The 19,517-nt window shown below is 39.7% G+C and overlaps 1 protein-coding gene across 1 annotated transcript; it reads left to right on the forward strand.

Annotated features, from left to right (window-relative positions):
* The first annotated feature begins 30 nt into the window (after positions 1-30).
* On the forward strand, positions 31-18,765 carry LOC126371253 (organic cation transporter protein-like). The gene is made up of 9 exons (XM_050016531.1): positions 31-534; positions 11,482-11,704; positions 12,926-13,026; positions 13,589-13,743; positions 14,022-14,251; positions 14,577-14,719; positions 16,027-16,286; positions 17,125-17,309; positions 17,754-18,765. Exons 1-9 carry the CDS (start codon positions 389-391, stop codon positions 17,907-17,909), a joined length of 1,599 nt encoding a protein of 532 aa, XP_049872488.1. The 5' UTR covers positions 31-388; the 3' UTR covers positions 17,910-18,765.
* Positions 18,766-19,517: the final 752 nt, after the last annotated feature.

A 19,517-nucleotide genomic window follows, 5' to 3' on the forward strand; every position in this document is an offset into this window, starting at 1 on the left:
AACAGACTGCCCGCCCACCGCGCCACGCCGCGCCGCGTGCGTTCCGAGCGGCCGGTTTGAAACAGGCCTCGACTCCTCGTGGTTAAATGGTTAAAGCTGTTATCGAGGGTTAGCTCTGTCAGCGCCACTCGCCGGGTGCACGCGCGCGTGTTGTCACTACCGCGCACGCCGCGTGTCTCGACGCACATCGGGACCGAAACGGGTTGAAAAACACGATCGAATTTTAAATTCAAATAAAAATAAAAAAGAAATGGCAATAAAATAAAGTACTAAGTCATAAATAAACGATTTATTCGGAATTTAAATTTAATTTCCATTCTTTTTTTTTGAAAAGCTCCTTTTGAGTTTTTATTGGGCAAGTGTACTAGCGAGTGTTGAGCCAGCAAGCATGGGTACTGATGCTGTCGATGGAGCGTGGCTGGAAGGCTGGGGCAGGTGGCAGGCGCGGCTGGCGGCGCTGCTGGCGCTGCCTGTCCTGCTCACCGGCGTCTACGGCACCAACTACGTCTTCCTCGCTGCGCATACGCCTTACAGGTACTCACATACGTACTCTTCGATTATTAACATTTTCTCTTTTTATCATGGAGGTCTCCTTTAAAATAAGTAGATATTACAGACGATTTTTTTTTCTAAAATCCAACTTAGGCAGACCTAAGTTTCCTGGCACAAGAAAATATTATTTTCGCAGTTACTGTATGTATTAGATTATACAGTCTGCCGCACCTACCAAACATAAAAAAATATTTATTAATGATTATTATTCGCGAATTTGCATAATATACCTACCTAACAACAATATTGAAGGAATATTTAGACAAGTGTTCCAAGGTTACGGTGCATCCACACTTGGGTACTTTAACTACTACCGTAGCGTCCTTATTCTGTGTAACTACTAATACTTAGGTAGAGTACTTTTCTCAAAATGTAATTAAAGTTTTCAAAATAAGTAAGCAGATGTGAAGTGAGCTTTATTCGGCGGACGGTACAATCTTATTTTTATTTATCTACGTCGCAAAAGTTAGAATGTTACTGAAAGTTATCACCATGCAAAATGTTCTGCAAAAAGTAACTTCGGTGTGGGCGCACTATTATAAGAAATCTATTTTGATTAAGTTTTGCCAACCTCGAGTTAACGCTAACGTACGGAGAATATGGAGATACCTATGGCAGGGACAATAATATAATTAATAAATTACTCCAACATAGTTTAAATTGTAAAGTAGTCGTTTAAATTGTACGTCCTGATAATGAATAACTAATGTCCCTAGTGTACCTAATGTACCTAAACAAAGATTTAAAGTGTAACTATGTTACCTACTGAATAAAGATATTTTTGAATTTGAATTTGAATATAATTCTAGGTAAGTATATTGTGGTAAAATATTGTTAATAAAATACCTAAACCTACCAGGAAAAGGTAATGACTACACAGTGCACATGATTTAAAGTTTAACCTAACAAAAAATACCTAGTGTTTCGATCTAAATTATCTATCTAGAGAGAGCTTTCAGCGCTTCCCATTTGTCCGGCCAAGTAGTTAATGCCATCTGAGGCAAAACTACTATAAGTCACGTCAAATAAAAAGATCTAAATGAAATAAAACTCAATCCAAATCGAGACCTTCAACCATCTACCGTTTCTGGGAATTGCGAAATATATTTAATTTGACATTGTTTTGTGTGACTCATTGCTAAAGTTATACATAAATTGACATGTAAAGTATGAAAAATACCTAACACCTGCCTGGGGTGTGGAGCACGTGATACGACATGCCGGGTAAGTAGACAACAAAACGAGATGGGCAGACGTCATGTAAAAAGATCTGCGTTTCTGCAATATTTCCGCAGACGGCACCTCAGAGCGAGGTGGAAAGAAAAGACGCAAAATGCAGAATCCACCATCACGTGGAATGGGGAGAGATGGAGAGAGAGAGAGAGAGAGAGAGAGAGAGAGAGAGAGAGAGGGAGAGGGAGAGAAGGTAAATAAATAAGGACTTCATTATTTCCCTAGCGTTATCCCGTTTTTGACAGGGTCCGCTTACCTAACCTGGATAAATTAGCAGCTGAAATAGGTAGGCACCTAATTAATGAAATTGATTTATAATTAATTAATGTTAATTCACATATTACTACTGTACAAGGATTGTCTTGAAAGCTATTATTAGTGTATCTAACTTAGGTACCTACCGACGTATTTTTAAAAGAGTAAAACTAGGTCCCAACTTACTATTTGGGTGAGACTAAAATAAGCTGTGAGATAAGAAATCGGTTCTGGGAAGTTAAATCGATCTTTTTTTCGCTCTGTTAGGTATATATGAACCTATCGCGTATATCAGCATAATATATTTACACTGACTGTTAATGTGCACAGCTGAACGGTACGTAAACTGTGATGCAGACTTTTTTTCACGTGACTTTTTGTAGTGATGGCAAATATTTGGGTGCTGAGGTGCTGAGGGGATAAACGTCGACCACGCCAGGGTCGATATCGGATTTTATTGGGAATTGAAGAAGGTAAAACCACAAATCGGAAGGATACTCTTAGTAACGGTAATAATAAATACTTTCTTTCTTTCTTCTTTCTTTCTAATGGCGACATAATTAACTAAAACTCATAATTAAGCTAAAAAACTAAAAAATAATAGGTAATTATAGTTAAATAAGATTGCAGATATTTCTTCAACAAACTGATATTTTTTTCTTAAGTCTAAGAAAATCGTCAAGTTAGAAGGAACGTGAATCCCGTAAGTGAGCCGACTTTACCGCCATTCTCACATTGATAAGCTTGGACCACTCGATAATTTATCATTTCCTCTCCTCTCCGACCATCCGTGGACCGTGTAAAGCCAATGCAACAAAATCATCCTTGTCACTTATTCGCATCGTGCACGGAGAACTTAGTCCACTGCTAAATAACCAGTGGTCATTATCTGTATGTACATAGTTCGCACGCGCGGCCATCCGCAGATAAACAGTGATAACCGCGGCTTTTAGTGATTTATCACAGCCACAGGTCACCCTGTGTCGGCAATTAATTTGGCCCGGTTACATCCAGTACCCAGTCGGCCATTTCTACTGACCCTCGGGAACCTTGTTTCCTAATCGCCATAATAAGATGATTAAGCAAGACGTCTACAAAGAGTTGTGGCTATAGTTACAAGTTAGGTACCTATACCTACTTTTTGTGGTTGAATAAACTTATTTTTATTTATTTCTTTTATTTTATTTAGGTATTAAGTTATCATGCGTGAACTTTAATTTTTTTAGATTAACTTTGTAGGACACACCAAAATATCTGTGAAATTGTTTTGCAAAAGTAAAGATAACTTTCGATATACTTAATATATATTTTAATGAAACTTTATTGTTTCTTTAATTGGTATGTTATCAAATCAAATCAAATCAAATCAAATCAAATCAAATCAAATCAAATCAAATCAAATCAAATCAAATCAAATCAAATCAAATCAAATCAAATCAAATCAAATCAAATCAAATCAATTTATTTGCGAGAACACATAGAATACAAAAAAGGTGGTAAAATAATTTAAATAACAATGTTAAGATGTGTTCGGCCTGCATGCAGGCGTACAAATATACATAAGAAAATAAAAAATAAAGAAATGGTACATTGAAAGAAAATTATAGAAAATATACTTATTATTAAAAAATTACAAAATTTATTTATTTTTATGTTCAAAATATTCCTTCAAATTATAGTAACATTTGTCCATAAGCCATCTTGTATCTTGGATTATCAATTGGTATTTTAAGTGTTTTATTTTTGTTTTTAGTTCTAGTTAACCAAGTCAGTCTAAACATAAGTAGGTAAATAGTAAATGGGGTCATTTTATTTTCGAATAATTGCGTAATCAGCCTGTAATGTCTTAACCAAACTAGGGATCACAAAGTGATTTTTGTGCTGTGTCCAACCGGGAACCCGGTCATGTTGATCAAAAACATTCAAATTATGATGATGTTTGCAATATTAAAGTGTAGGTGTTCTCATAGGTATCGACGATCATCAATAGCCGCGTATAGTGGCTACATCTCACGCGCGGGTTATCGTCGAAGTGTAAATTAATTCCTTGTTCATACATAACCAGTTCTGCGCGACGTGTTCGCTATCCTGTTTTCTTCACTGCATTCATTCCATTCAATTGATAAATTATTTATTAAATTGCTTTATCTTTTACGACAATATGCCGGTTGTTGTAAAGAGGTTATTCGTAATGGAATTGCTTGTAAGGTGAATAGTTAGTATCTGTAACGCCACTTTTTATCGCAGACTTTAGATCGTAGACCACCACCACCAACTATCACGTTGGACTAACAGAAAGCTGTGGTGTGAATACTTAGTTCATCTTGAGATGGATGTACCTCTGACCCTATTGAGATATGTTGTGTTCACTGTAGTACAGTATGTACCTACATATTCTATGGCGTATTTATCAGTGCTGCATGAAGGACGCCGTGCCATACTGGCTGACAAAGCTCTCGCTTCTTATCCTCTTCCTGTGCAGTCAGGTCTCACTCCTCGTTGTCCTGTCCTGGTCCTCACCACCCACTGAGTACTTTATGGGATAATGCAGCCCACACACCACCACGTTGTACCTTATACCCACGTCTGTGACTTTTATTTGATGTCAGAATCCTTATTGCCATATTGGGATGCGGAGGTGCGGTCAATAACCTGTGTGTTCTCGCATGTATAATTCACGTTGTAAAATGTTTTGGTTTAGGAATACCTACTTACCATTACCGTGTGACTCTATAGCTTTTTTAATAGTAATAGTGATTCCCGGTAGAATCCCAGTTCGGGCTCTAAACCACTGAATTCGTCTTTATGATATATGGATATCATGTGGTTTTTAGGATTTGGCAATAATGGCTGGTTAATTGCAATAGGCTCGCCTCTATTATATGGGACTCAAACACTGCTGGCGAGGAGTGTATGTATATACCTCTACCTATCCCTCCGGGGATGCAGGCTATGTTGTTACGTTACTCATTAATCTGAGTTATGTTATAGAATATCGAACGGCAACTCTCCGCTCCCCACCAGCGTCTGAGTTAGGTTTACCTCACCCCCCTCGAACATAATTTAGCCTTGAATCGTATGGTGTCAGACGTCACACACACATGTGCGCGTGTACGATAATGTCAATGTGTGGTGTCTGTGTAAAACGAGGTTGTTTGTATGAAGTGTCCGGGGTGTGGTTATGTTAAACGTAGGTACGTACTTACACCATTCCGAGTACATTCCACTAGCTACACATGCCACCTTCATCGTCCCCATAAGGTCCCAAACAGGTAAATTTACGTAATATTATTCCATTCGATAATTATGATTCACATTGCAAGTAAATAAAGCCAATAACGTCGTATACAGACCTCAAGTTGAGTCAGCGGCGCCGGCGCCGGTGTAGCGTATATAAATGGTAATATGCGGCGTCATTACCAATCCCTTTCAATGAACAACTCCTTGTAACAATTCACGACCTAAAGACCTTTTCATACCGAAGCCAGATCTAAAGACTTAGATCAAACACTTAGTATTGGCGTTCTACTTTAAAGTTGCTGTTCTCTTAACTTGAACAGAAAAGGGTTAGGTAGGATTCCTCTATTCCCGTTGGCCCCTGTTTCTCCATCACTGGGGGGATATCGGTAAAAAAGTGTTACTATCTAAGTACTTGCGGCGGGCCATACTACTAAAATCGTCGCGTTGTCCACATCGCTACTGAAATTTCCACGTCAATTCTGCTTCTATAAAGGTAATTTACAGAGAGAAAAGAGAGGGATGTTTATATCATAAAACTGCACACACAAAAATCAAGCATAAAATAAAGAAAGAAACAATAAGATATTGCATTAAAAACAAAAATTATAAACAAAACATATAATACAAAAGTTGTGTGCGGTTAGGAAAAAGGGTCAGTATGGAGCAAGCGCTGTTTTTCTGCCGCCCCTTTTCGTCATTCAAATCCCCAAGCAAAGATACCTTCTCCTGACATCGGTATCCAAACTTTCCATTCCCTCCATCTGTGTCTGTTCCCACAGCGGCTGAATGTCTGCATTCACACGTTATCAGCTGATAACGCCTGTTGACATTGCCGGCCAGCTCAACGGTCGCTGTCATCTAAGCTCGAGCTTATCAGCTCCCGAAATAACCAACACCTTCCGACCGTTGCTCTGCGACGTGAGATCTAGTTCCCGGACGTTGATCTAGTTAGAACGCCAAATTCTAAAAGGTTGTTAACCACTGCATGACTAGACGCCTATTAACAGTAACATGCGCACGCGGTTGTTAATGCTGCGTCAGTGCATACGATGTCACTAGGAGAGATGTACACTCTTTAGATTCTCCACTCATATTATGCTCTTGGATATGTCGTGGCCAGATCTTAGAATTGATCATTTCATGAAATGGTCGAACACATCATGAAATGATACACCACTTTTGATGACGAGATGCTCAGTTACAGCGTTTGATCAAAACCCAAGTCGCGCACTAAAGGTCACACAAGTTACTATTGTTTACCATGTGCGAGTACGCTCAAGGAGAACTTAAATGAAAACACAGATCTACCGCGCCCTAATCCATAACAGATTGTTTATTTATATCTTCTAGGCCCAATAACTAAGGCGCGACCAGTTAGCTACTTGCTACTTAATAGCAAGTTACTTTAGTCCACTGCATTACGTGTTCGCGAGTTTATTAAAGCTATATATAAATAGTCGAGTGCATAAGGCAAGTATACTGGAAAACTATTTCAATAATAATTCGCTTTTAGTATTTATCTCTGGTTTTGTAAGACTGTTCATTAGTTTATTTATATTTTACTTAAGTAAGTTGTAGTCTTTTATTGGTATGGGAAAGTGATTACACTATTTATGTTTATACAATAACTAATTGTTATCGTTTCTCGCTAGTCTGTTGTTGAATCAGCAAATAATACGTCCAGAGTCTAGGCAGGACTGTTCATGACTTAGATAACAAATAAATAAATACTAAGTCATACTAAAGGAGTCCCGCGATGTTAAATAACAATATTTACAGAGCGTCGCGTCGCCACGCAATCTGCTGAGCACATGTCGCGCAGACCTACTAGTAACGAATTATTGCGTTGACAAGACTCCCCGAACGGCGATTCTCGCTACGGCGAGTCTCTTTACGGCTTTTTTTTTGACGTGACTTATTGTAGATTTGCCGCAGATGGCATTAACTACTTGGCCGGACAAATGGGGAGCGTTGAAGGCTCTCACCCGGTACAACGTTTAAGACAACAGGCCTGAGGGTGCCCAGTAGGGCGCGAACCTCGGCTCAGGGCGTCGTATGAGAGGAAAAATAAATGAAAGAATTAATCGACCCTAGTGGGTCGATAGCGATAAGCGCTGAATGAGGGAAATCGTGGACCACGCCGGCGGGGTCGGTATCGGGGTCCTGAAGTGTTTGGTTTGGTTCTCTTTACGGCAAGAGGCTTGACGTCCCTCGGTTTTTTTTTGTATAGTACAGTCATGGTAAAGACTGTTTGGAAATCAGCTTTTCATCAATTCGAAAATGTTTTTTTACGAATTAAACCAGCAACACTAAAATAAGAAAAGCCGCCATAGCGGGAATCCCCGTTCGGGAAGTCGCTGTCAATGCTACAATTCCTAGTAACTAGTGTCGTCTTCATACATGCTACAGATCAGCATAGTGATATAGCGGGTCCAAACATTCTTTGACTTTTCTGTTTTCCTTCACGACGTTTGTCTTCTCTTTAATTTGTTCCATATGAGCTCTTCTTGGTCTTCCCTTTCCTATCTTATTAATTGTCCAATCATCTTCCGTCCTGTCCTCAATAACTCTATCTAATCCTCAAATCCTTTTCGGTGGTAGCTAACCGCCTCCGTGGCGAGATGAGTTATATCAGAAGCCTTTAGCGGATTAATAATAACCGTGATACTAGGATTGATAAGGTTGGTAATGCACCTCACAACCCACACGATAGAAGAAGAAGGTGACAAATATGTTCAGTAGTGCTTGATACATAGCAAAGTATGGTCATGACAGTCCCATTGCTCCTTAATTTCTTTGGATGTAAATTAAAGTGTTTTTAAAAACAACCGGTTAAAGCCGTTACCTACTTTGGCATGCCTAGAGGTGGCTCTGTTCACCACGTTGGCGTATAAACCGGTATCATATTTGCAGATGTTACTGAGGAAAGCGAACGTCCGCCATTTTTGACCGTTGAGTTTTACACCACTGGTTTTTCTAGTTCTTAAATTAAATTCAAAATTATTACCGCCAAGAAGGACATAACTGAGTGGATTGAAAATACGCAACTGTAGGTCGATAAATCTATCTTACAGGAAGAGAAAGGTGACCGAAACTAAGTGAGTCATTGTTCTGGATTTTTTTAGGCGAATGTACTCATTTCTAAATAAACCGGGTTTCAATCAACCAATTTGTTACCAATGATAAGTTACCTATTGAAAAACATACCTACTCAAACTCAAAAATGTCTTGGTAACAGTTAAACTTTAGATTGTTTTGTAAAAATATTTTTGTCGAACGTCTCATCCGCCTAAAACTACTGCAGCTTCTCACAACGTGTCTCGGTAAAACTACTGGGAATAGGGGATATAGTCGGGGAAAATAAATTGCAAGAATAATCTCTGCACAGGGTAGATGTTCTTGATAATTAGTATTTGTAAGATATTAGGCATAACGTTGTTTTATGTAACAGATGGAAATGTTTGTTGATAGACAATGTAAACAACAAGACATGATTAGTGAAGCGTGTTTGTGACACTGCGGGCCACGCTGGGGCCACGCCACTGCTTCAAACACCTCCATATTCAAATGAGGTTCCCAACCTCGGTTTGACAGCCAATTATTTATTGAACGTCTCAGGTAACTATTCAATTTATTTGCGATAAAAAGCAACAAACTTGTCGCTGTGTGCTTATCGTATCACTTTTGGAGTTGCCAACGCCAATATGGCTACGTATTTGCACTTGGAGTAAAATTATTGAAGTCATTGAACGGGAAATTGGTGCTAATACAAATCAGTGAGTAGAAGGTATGTATGTAGGTACCTACCTAGTTAGAATACAACGTCCTATATATACATGCGGAAGTCTCCGGAGTCTATTTACGGACGAATGATCTTTGCGGCTTTTTCTGCCACTACTATATATACTTAAAACCGATTTATGTTGGACCCACTTACGTATACAATTATAGTTCTTTTGTAATCTATATAGAAAATCACCCGTTAAGCTCGTGTTAAGTTATGACAAATTCAAGAAAAAAAAACAATTGATGGTTGTAGTTTTAACTGGATTTTTCCAGCAACCATGACATTCTTTGTCCTTGAACTTGGGTTTCTGTAACAATGGACAGACAGACTGGTGACGCGGAAAAAATATTTTTATTAGATTAGAGGTAATTCGGCGTAAGTACGAGTAGGTACATGTGGTTTGTTTGTTTACAAGGACTGTCACGTGTTCAGTTCGTGATCGGTGTGATATAATCACTCGCCGACCGCCGTTATAGTCTGGTGTCTCCAGTTTGTTTCATGCTTTTACATAAAGCGAAAACTTTCTCTCAGTCCAGTCTCAGGTAGAAACAGCCGCGAGTGTGCACAAAATAAGTTGCAGGGACTTCTACTAGTAGACGATGAAGATATTTTATAATTAAAGTAGGTAACCAGAGACTGTAACTTGTCTTCTTATGTTTTATTATAAATGATTTTTTCTTCTTCTCTTGTGTGGGTTGTGTGAGGTCAGTATCAGTGATCGACTTGACAACCGGTGCAGCTTTTCTGCTGTATAAACTGACTGCGCCAAATAAGGAATACAGTTCTTCTATCCTTGTCTTAATACAAAAAAGAAGATGACCAAAGACCGTTTATCACTGGTTCTAAACTTAACCAAAGGCCCTAAGACAGGTTCGACCTCGTCTGTCCTGTCCTTGGCCAGTGACCGACCTTGCCTCACCGCCGCCACCCAGGCTGTGGCCACCCAGGACCACAAACACTTAACTATACCTACCATAAAACCTGGAACCATATAGGTCGGTAGTGGGTGAGCCCAGTTCTGTAAACACCAAAGACGCGGCGGCCGCGACCTGCCCATGTGCACATTGACATTGACCGTTTTAAAACACATTTGTTTGTATAATTGATACAAAGAATATAATAATACATTCGCAATATTATGGCATACACAAACGTGAATGAGACTCATTCACCTACGATTCATTTTAAAAAGACCGTCTTTAATGAAATGTGAAGTAGGTATCTTTAATCGTATAAGCATAAGTACCTAATATAATACCTACATATGCTTCTGAGATGTTATGGGAGCGAATAAAAACAGGACACGTTCAACTGAATGGACATGTCGTAAAATCCGACAGAGGGGTTGTCTTTCTAACATCTGATCCTTGTCACCATGTATAAGCCTACCTTACCATATTTCAAAGTCTATATGATTATTTCAAGTTTATTATATTGTCAGAACAGCCTCCGTGGTCTAGTGGTTAGAGCGTTAGGCTCACGATCTGGAGGTCCGGGTTCGATTGCCGATGGGGACATTGTCGAAATCACTTTGTGAGACTGTCCTTTGTTTGGTAAGGACTTTTCAGGCTTGAATCACCTGATTGTCTGAAAAAGTAAGATGATTCCGTGCTTCAGAGGGCACGTTAAGCCGTTGGTCCCGGCTATTAGCCGTAAAAACACCTCCACCAACCCGCACTGGAGCAGCGTGGTGGAGTATGCTCCATACCCCCTCCGGTTGATTGAGGGGAGGCCTGTGCCCAGCAGTGGGACGTATAGTATAGGCAGTTTATGTATATTGTCAGAAATCAAGTAAATGCAAAGAGAGCTTCGCCCATCAATTCTGCTGATATTACTTTTAAACATAAACAACCTCTGCGAAAACCGGCTTGACACCAATTCTAGATTATTAATGGCGGTATTATATCAATATTATCTGAACCATCAGTATACGTGATGATTCATCAAGCCTATAGTGTAGGTACATTAAGGTCATTAGGTCATTGAACTTTTGGATCGTAATTTGCTTGTAGTTTTTTACGTATTTATAACGATAGAACTCGGAAAAACGATAGGCCTCAAAATATAAGTTGGTACCCAAATAAACAGTTTTGAGTAATGTGTAAAGTTTATAAGTAAAAAAATCGAATTAATCTGTATAAGAAATATTAGATAGCCAAGATTGTTGTTTGTCTCGCTGAATTCAAAGTTTTGTTCCGTTGTACTTTTGTTACAAGTGGTGTAGATATAAATAAACTGTAACGACAAATTACATAATATGAGAATCATATTTAGGCACTAATATCATCATTAAGTATGACAAAACAACAAAGGGCCTAGCCAAATCGCACAAAAACGAGGCGAATGGAATTGACATCAGTAAAACACGCGAATGTCACGTTTTTTTTTTAACTTTTTTTTCATAATCTCCTCAGATGCCACGTCCCAGAGTGCGAAGCCAACCACACCCTGCAGCAGGCGCCGTCAGTTGAGGAATGGGCCCCCGAGTGGTCCACGTGGGCCATGCCCGAGGACATTACGGAGTGCAAGCGCTGGAAGCCGGTGGACCACGCCTGCGGGGCCGACTCGTTTGACAACAACACCAGGCTGGAGTGTGATAACTTCGTCTACCAATACAGAAGCAGTATTGTACCAGAGGTATGTATCTAGAATTACTATATTTTTTTAATAATAATAATAATAAAATTATTTATTAATCAAACAAGGTACAATTTAAACAGGTAACAGCGAGCCCTGCACTAGGGATCACCCTGTATCGCAGTGGCTCAATGAGATACAATTTTCGCTTAAAATTTAATAAAATTGTACATCAAGTCCGGTGGAAACTTAACTTACTAGTAGAATAATACAGTTAAAAATTATATTAAGAAAAATAGGACATTAAAAATCTTAGAATCTAAAACATTTAGAGAAAATCTTAAAAGATATTGAGATCAAGATGAAAATACAACACAATTTTAAGTTATAAAAAGGACATGTAACAATAGAAGTATTAGGTATGTAGTAAGTAATATGTGTATATGTCACCTTAAAATTGTAAATAACGTTAGATTATAATCTATCTCGCGAGATTGTGAACTGTCGAAAAATTGTGAAACGTAATATACTGCTTACAATTTAACGTATTATTATTCGTCAGATTATATGTGTAAGGGGATATTGTGTGTTTGTGTGTGTGTGTATGCACATAAACATTAGATATCCCGTTAAAGTAAACAATGACTTTAGTCAATGGATGGCGCTGTCGAAATTTAACGTGATAAAATTACTTATTTTCTCATCGGGTACATAATTATTCAAAAATACAATGTAATGGCAGTGTAGCGGACCCAACTAGTTGGCCACCTAGTTCCGCTCACATGCAACAGATGGCGCCACATTCTTCAAGCGGTCGTGAAACGCGGTATCGAAGTTTACACAGCAAGACGCATATATACAACTTCCAACACAACACTGTTGGATCGTCGATCCCTGGTCACACTACCAATTGTGGCTAGCGGGGTACTATGCTCAGTTCGGTACCCCGAAAACATCCTTTGGCGGCAGCACACCCTCGCCCCGCCAAAGCAGCTTTATAGCGCCATCTATATTGTATTCGAGGAACGTAACCTGGAAAATCCCTCATTGGTAACAAACTTACACTTTGAATCGTCAATTTTTATTTTTCCAATTGAGCTAGTCACCTCACTTATAACTAATTTCATGTTTTATTATATACGTTAAAAAAAAAACTGTTATGACCTTGTGTCTTTGGAAATGCGGATTAGAACAGGTTTAATAAATATTTGCTGTGCAAAGACTTTAAAGTATTTATAGGTACCTATTTTGGATACTATAATGGTGTTTTTCTCGTTCCAGTTTGACCTGGCGTGTCAGGAGTGGAAGCGGTCGTTGGTAGGCACCTTCCACAACATCGGGATGCTGATCTCCCTGCCGATCATGGGATATGTTTCTGACAGGTGCATTCACCAACTTTACTGTAACACGTTGGACTAGGAGTTGTGAAGCTTGAAGGAGCAGTCGGCTCCGTATGCAGGAACAAAAGAAATATAAAAAATAGCATTAAAAAAAAATAAAAGAAACTAGAAACAATCACTGGTTGTGGAAAAAAAATTGTGTAAATTGTTCTTATCCAAATTGTACCTTACCCACTATATTCTGCAATATCACGCTTTTATATCTACTTAGACTTTTAGATGCCGGTGGTCGAATATTCGGAAGGTTATTCTTTGAAACCAATGGAAGGCTTTAGTTGGAAGCAAAGGAAAATGCTAACCGATTTTCCACAAAACTTTCGATGTCAAAACTTTCTACTTGGGATTTTTGATATTTCTTTTCCTCATAAGATAAGTTTCACTACTTATAGTTGTTGGACTTTTGGTATACTTTAAGTTTTATTTTAAGGATTTTTATTAACATACTTGTTTTAGTAGATACGATTAGTGCACTAACTGCAATATAAGCACAATGCACTCGCTAGTTTAGTGAAAAGAGACGAGCTAACCGTCTTCATCCTCCCAGGTATGGTCGCCGCGCGGCGCTGGTGGTGAGCGGCGCGGGCGCAGGCGTGCTGGGGCTATGCAAGTCTTTCGTCACCTCCTACCACACATACTTGCTCGCCGAGCTGCTCGAGACCGTGCTGGGCGCCAGCGTCTACCCCGCCGCTTTTGTACTCAGTGAGTATCATGTCAATCTTGATGATAGCAGTAGCATCTTCATCACTGGAACAGTCAACCGAACTTTAGGTAGTAATGTAGCCTGAAATTCTTTTAAATGTGCTATTCAAACATACCTAGATGCAGAGGAAAATGTTGTTAGAATTCAGTGGCGTAGCTACTATGAGACAAAATTGAGAGCCAATAAAGATTTTCTAGTTAACATTGAACTGCATTGTCATTCTCACGATGGCGTGAATAAAACCCATGTTTTACAAAAACGTGTTTGTATTTTCCAGTGATAGAATGGTTGGGCGTCGGGCAGAGAATCCTAGCTAGCTTGGTGCTGGGCATTCCGCTGGCGATGGGAGCTGCTACGCTGTCACTTCTGGACTACCTGACGGGCTACTGGCGGCTGTGGGCGCGCGTAGCCTACCCCCCCTCCTTCCTGCTGCTGCTCTACCCCTGGGTGCTGCCTGAGAGCGTACGGTGGCTTGTCACCCGAGGCCGGTTAAATGAAGCTGTGCAGGTTTGTATATTTGATTCTAATTATTGTTAAAGAGACCTTCATTTTTTTTTTGACGTGACTTATTGCAGATTTGCCGCAGATGGCATTAACTACTTGGACGGACAAAAGAGACCTTCAAGTAATATGCACCGAGAGGAGAAAAAAAAAAACAAAGAGACGACTAAATATCGACAGGCTTCGTTCCAATTATTTACTAGTATCTTTCTCAATGTTCTGAATATAATACCAGTGCAAAACACCCAAGTAATCTTCTCTACTAGAGTAGTATCGATCTCTTATGGTGTCATGTGGCAGAAAATTATATTTGCTGTTTCATTCTTTGCAGGTGATCAAGAAGGCGGCGAAGTGCAACCGGGTGACGATCCCGGAACAAGCCCTAGAGAAGATGCTGGTCAGCGAGTCGGAGACGCTGACGGACAAGACAGCAGTGCCTATTGAGGATGAGAGCCTGTTCCGAGCCTTCATCAAGTGAGTATTTATGCAGCTAGCTGTGGTATACTGAAGTACTGGTCAATGAGTTGAAGACGCTGATGGACAAGACAGCAGTGCCGATGAAGGACGATAGCATGTGGTAGTAGTGACGAATTAAGAAAAGTATAGTGATGATGCCGATGTTGGTTGATAGGTAGAGAATAGCGACAAGTGGAGACGACGAGGGTTGAAATTTCGCAGAACGGAAGATCTTGGAGTGCCAACAGAGAGATGGTGTCCTTTCTGTAGCACGGTGGAGGAATATAAGGGCGATGGACTGATCATGCATTCCCAATTCACCATAGGTTTAATCATCATAATACAATAATGAATGTCAATACAAAGAGTTGCAGCGGTCGCTACCTTGCAGCCGTTCGCTGATTAGATTAGACAGTATAAAATATTTATATATTTATGATTATTATTACTTTATAACGTATTTTTTTGGCTGACTCATGATCCTAGCCGTTCTGTCTCCGTTTTGATTAGGAATGCGACATTCTATATTGATATTTCTTAGTTCATAGTAACAAGACCGGTTTCTGTGTTTGGAGAGTATTTGTCTAAAGCAATACATGAATTATTATTGTAGGCAAGTCACGTGTTCTTCCGTATGTTGGCGAAATTTTTCCACACCGACTGACAAACTAGTTTCATACTAGTTGTCGGTTAGTTATTCGTATCTCTGTCAGGAAAAATAAAATGGTTAGGTAACTATATTGACAGGAACCTGTTGCGGCAAAAGAGATTTTTTTTTAATATTATTCTATAACATAAGTAACATGCGGCGATACCGTGTCACTGGTTTCCTGTTTTGTTTCTATAGGCACATAAGCACTTATCCCTGTTTTTGTTTTGTTCAAGTTCAATGCACTTTCAATGTGAGCTCGTAGTCTACCTACTGAAAATATTGTAAAATATCAAGTACTTACGTTACGTTGTGGTCACTCCTATTCGTGGTTCGTATGATGCCTCTAACAAATTGTCTGTTAATGTCCATTGGGGTTTGATATGATTATCGTATCTCAGCATGCCCGATCTTAGGACTCTTAGGATTCTACTTGGATTGTTCAAATTTTTCAGGTTTGGCACAGACTATCAAAAACTCGCCCTTACGCTTACTCAAACTGAATAAAGATTAGCTCAGTTAGTAACATAATTTTGTCGAAGAAGAAGAAGAAGAAGGGCTGCTTAATACTGGATCCCAAACGGAAACCTTTTCTGTTGAGTATATAGTCTTACAGAGCCGTCATGACAGCCTGGTTTGAATTTGATTTGACCTTTGCTTTCCGTGTGCTCACCAGATACGGCGCGCTGCGGCGGCGGCTGTGCGTGTGCTTCGTGTGGTGGATATCCGCCGTGTTCGTGTTCTATGGATTGGCGGTGCGCGCTCATGCGCTGGCGGGGTCTGCGCATGCGAACTACGCGCTAGTAGCTGCGGCTGAGCTGCCGGCGCTGCTGGCTAACACGCTGCTGTTGGATCGTGTCGGACGACGGCCTCTGCTGACTGCTGCGTTCTTACTGACTGCATTTGCGTTGATCGCTATACCGTGCCTGCCTGACAGTAAGTGTCATAAAATATACGTTACCATGTTCTATGCGCTAGCGTCGTCTCTACATGGTGGTGACGGCTGAACTGTCGACGCTGCTGGATTGCGTTAGAGTTTGTACGTTGCCATCGCGTTAATCGCTATAACGTATGTGTCTGTAATAAGTATTTTACTTTTCCACTTCTTCTTACTAAGTAATATAATTATCCTAATGATCATGAGTGTGGAAAATATCTAGTACTGCATTTCGGATACTGCTCTCGTAGAGTGATGTTGATTTACAGGATTGCCAACAGACAGTGCAGGGCAGGGAGGAATGGCGTCTTTTATAATATTTTGTGTAATTAAGAGAAAATTTGGACCTTAAAAAGGTTCTAGACTACTTGTTACCAAGATTCATAACGGCCTCCGTGGTCCAGTGGTTGAGCGTTGGGCTCACGATCCGGAGGTCCTGGGTTCGATTCCCGGTGGGGACATATCACAAAAATTACTTTGTGGTCCCTAGTTTGGTTAGGATATTACAGGCTGATCATCTGATTGTCCGAAATTAAGACGATCCGTGCTTCGGAAGACACGTTAAGCCGTTGGTCCCGATTACTACTTACTGATGTAAGTACGTAGTCGTTATATGAGTCATGTCAGGGGCCTTTGGCGGCTCAATAGTAACCCTGACACCAGAGTTGATGGGGTTGGTAATTCACCTCACAACCCACACGATAGAAGAAGACCAAGATTCAATTACTTCATCAAACGCCTGAACAATTTATCCGATCAAAAAAATACCTCTACGTTATTGCTAGCAAAACATACAACAGCTAAGCAAGTGCCGTAACTGTTATTGTTTACTTTCAGCGGCAAGCAGCTCGATCGGTACGGCGTTGTACCTGCTGGGCAAGGTGGGCGTGACGATGTCTCTGAACGCCCTGTACGTGTATAGTGCTGAGTTGTTCCCGACGCGTGCGCGGCACCGCTTGCTCGCTGCGTGCTCGACACTCGGCCGGCTTGGGGCTATATTAGCGCCGCTTACGCCTTTGTTGGTACGTGGTTTCGTTTAACTATTTTATTCTGTTTTGTTACTTTTTTTCAAAAAACCCCCTCTGATTTTTGATAGCGGAACATAATAATTAACTCTTTCTTCATTTAACCCTTTCACGGGCGGAGACCATGGGTCATTGATGATTCATTATAGATAGTATGACACATAAGAATCGGAACGTCATAAGACGTTCTGTCTTTGAAAGTGTTAAAACCGTATAAAGGAGTAGAAACTTAGATTGTACAAAACATGTGCTCTACCACTATTTAGATAACTTAATTGTACCAATAACATTGGAACATTGTATTGTAACAACTTAAAACTATAAAGTTACAGGGTAGCTAATAATTACGTACGCAAGTGATGGCATGAATAATCAGTTATTTATACCATAGCATAAGTATGTTTAATATTTATTTTATCTGTGCTAATCTGTATATTACAGGCGTCAATCCGGTGGTGGGTCCCGACCGCGCTGTTCGGTTGTCTGCCGCTGCTGAGCGCGGCTCTAACCAGGCTGGTGCCAGACACGCTGCACCAGCGGCTGCCCGACTCCTTTGCCGACCTTGAACCAACCTCGGAGGACACCACCCTAGCCTGACCCCAGCAATGCAACTTGCGCTGCCCTACCGCTGCTGAGTAGGGCTCTCACTAGGCTGGTGCCTGATACGAGTATACTGCACCAACGAATACACCACTATCGCCTGACCCCAGCATTGTTGACTGCCCTGTCTGAGACTGGTGCCCCACACTCGCTTGGCCCCGACATTATAGGCAGCATTAGATACACTCCATCTAAAATAACCTCACTATGCAGCCACGAGTATCGTTTGGGTATTTCCCACCACACAAAGAATACTATGTTAACCACATATTTAAAGTTTTGACAGCCAAGCTTAATCGAATTTACATAATTGAAAATTATACGTAAATTGGTTTCAATTTGGTTTGGCTGTCATTCTATTTCCTTGTACTTGTCGTGCCTGTCTAAGATCTATTTTATGGTAAAGTCAATGTCTGGTATAATATCATGAAAGAAAAACTAACGTTAGGCCTCGTTTAGTGTTTAGCATTGATTACTTTTACTAGTACTTAACTAGTAAAGTGTTCGAAATTAAAATACATTTTGGTTGGATCCATGTCTCCATGAGTTTGTAAACATCTAGTATTAAGATAATAGTATAAGTAACTCGATACTCAGTTTTTAGAGTATTCGGTTGTGATCGTCGCTTATAAGGCAACGATAATTTAGAAATAAATAATTAATTGTAAGTCCTGTACAAAATGTACAATTTTAAAAGTATAATAGTATTTTAATGAATCTCAACAATTCGATATAAAAAGATAAGTATAAAGTAAAATTTAATTTTAAAAATTGCAAAAAAAGCAAGTGAGTAAATAAAAGTAAAATGCAATTTTACAATTAATTTGTAAAGTAAAAAAATCTTTTGAAGAAATGTATTTGTTTTATTTGTACCTAAAATCTTCAACAAGTATATATGGTTATCACGTGAATAACTCATTTAATCACTATGAAGGGAAGATAGAAAAATAGAGGAAGAGGAAGACCAAGAATAGCTTACACGGAACAAATGAACGAGAGTGTGCCTCGTAAGTTAAAGGAACAGTCATTGGAACCTTGCAACTCAGAACGAAGTAGGTAAGTATGAAAATTGAAGTGAATTCTGATAGTTTCAGTAATAACTTCTAACTAGAAGCTATACTGATTGTATATTCAGACAGATGGACATAACACTCCACTGCTGGTGGTCACTGAACTCCTCTCACTGAACGGAGGGGTACTGCGCTCTCATTGACGATAAAAACTGCCTATTTCTCCCATCAGGTGCCGCTACTGTTCAGTGTTCTAAAATTTTGAATTCCCCATGCTACTTGAGTAAACAAACATGTTGTTTTGGTTATATTTTGACACTATGACCCTTTGAGCAGCGTTTAACTGCAAAACCATAGTTTTATATCTATTATACACTAAAGATCGGAATAAATAAATCGGAAAGAAGAAAATTTAGAAAAACTTATTTTCAATCGAAACTGCCTTTTTCTAACTTATAACTTTTTTTTTCGTACCTAACTCATCCTTTAGACATTCCACGTTGCTCCACGTTTTATAGCAATTTATCACGAGTTTTAGCTGGACAGTATGAAGACACTCTTCAAATGGTAGTACACATTTCCTTTCACAGCGTTT

The sequence above is a fragment of the Pectinophora gossypiella genome, chromosome 12 (assembly GCF_024362695.1).
Source record: "Pectinophora gossypiella chromosome 12, ilPecGoss1.1, whole genome shotgun sequence".
Lineage (NCBI taxonomy): Eukaryota > Metazoa > Arthropoda > Insecta > Lepidoptera > Gelechiidae > Pectinophora > Pectinophora gossypiella.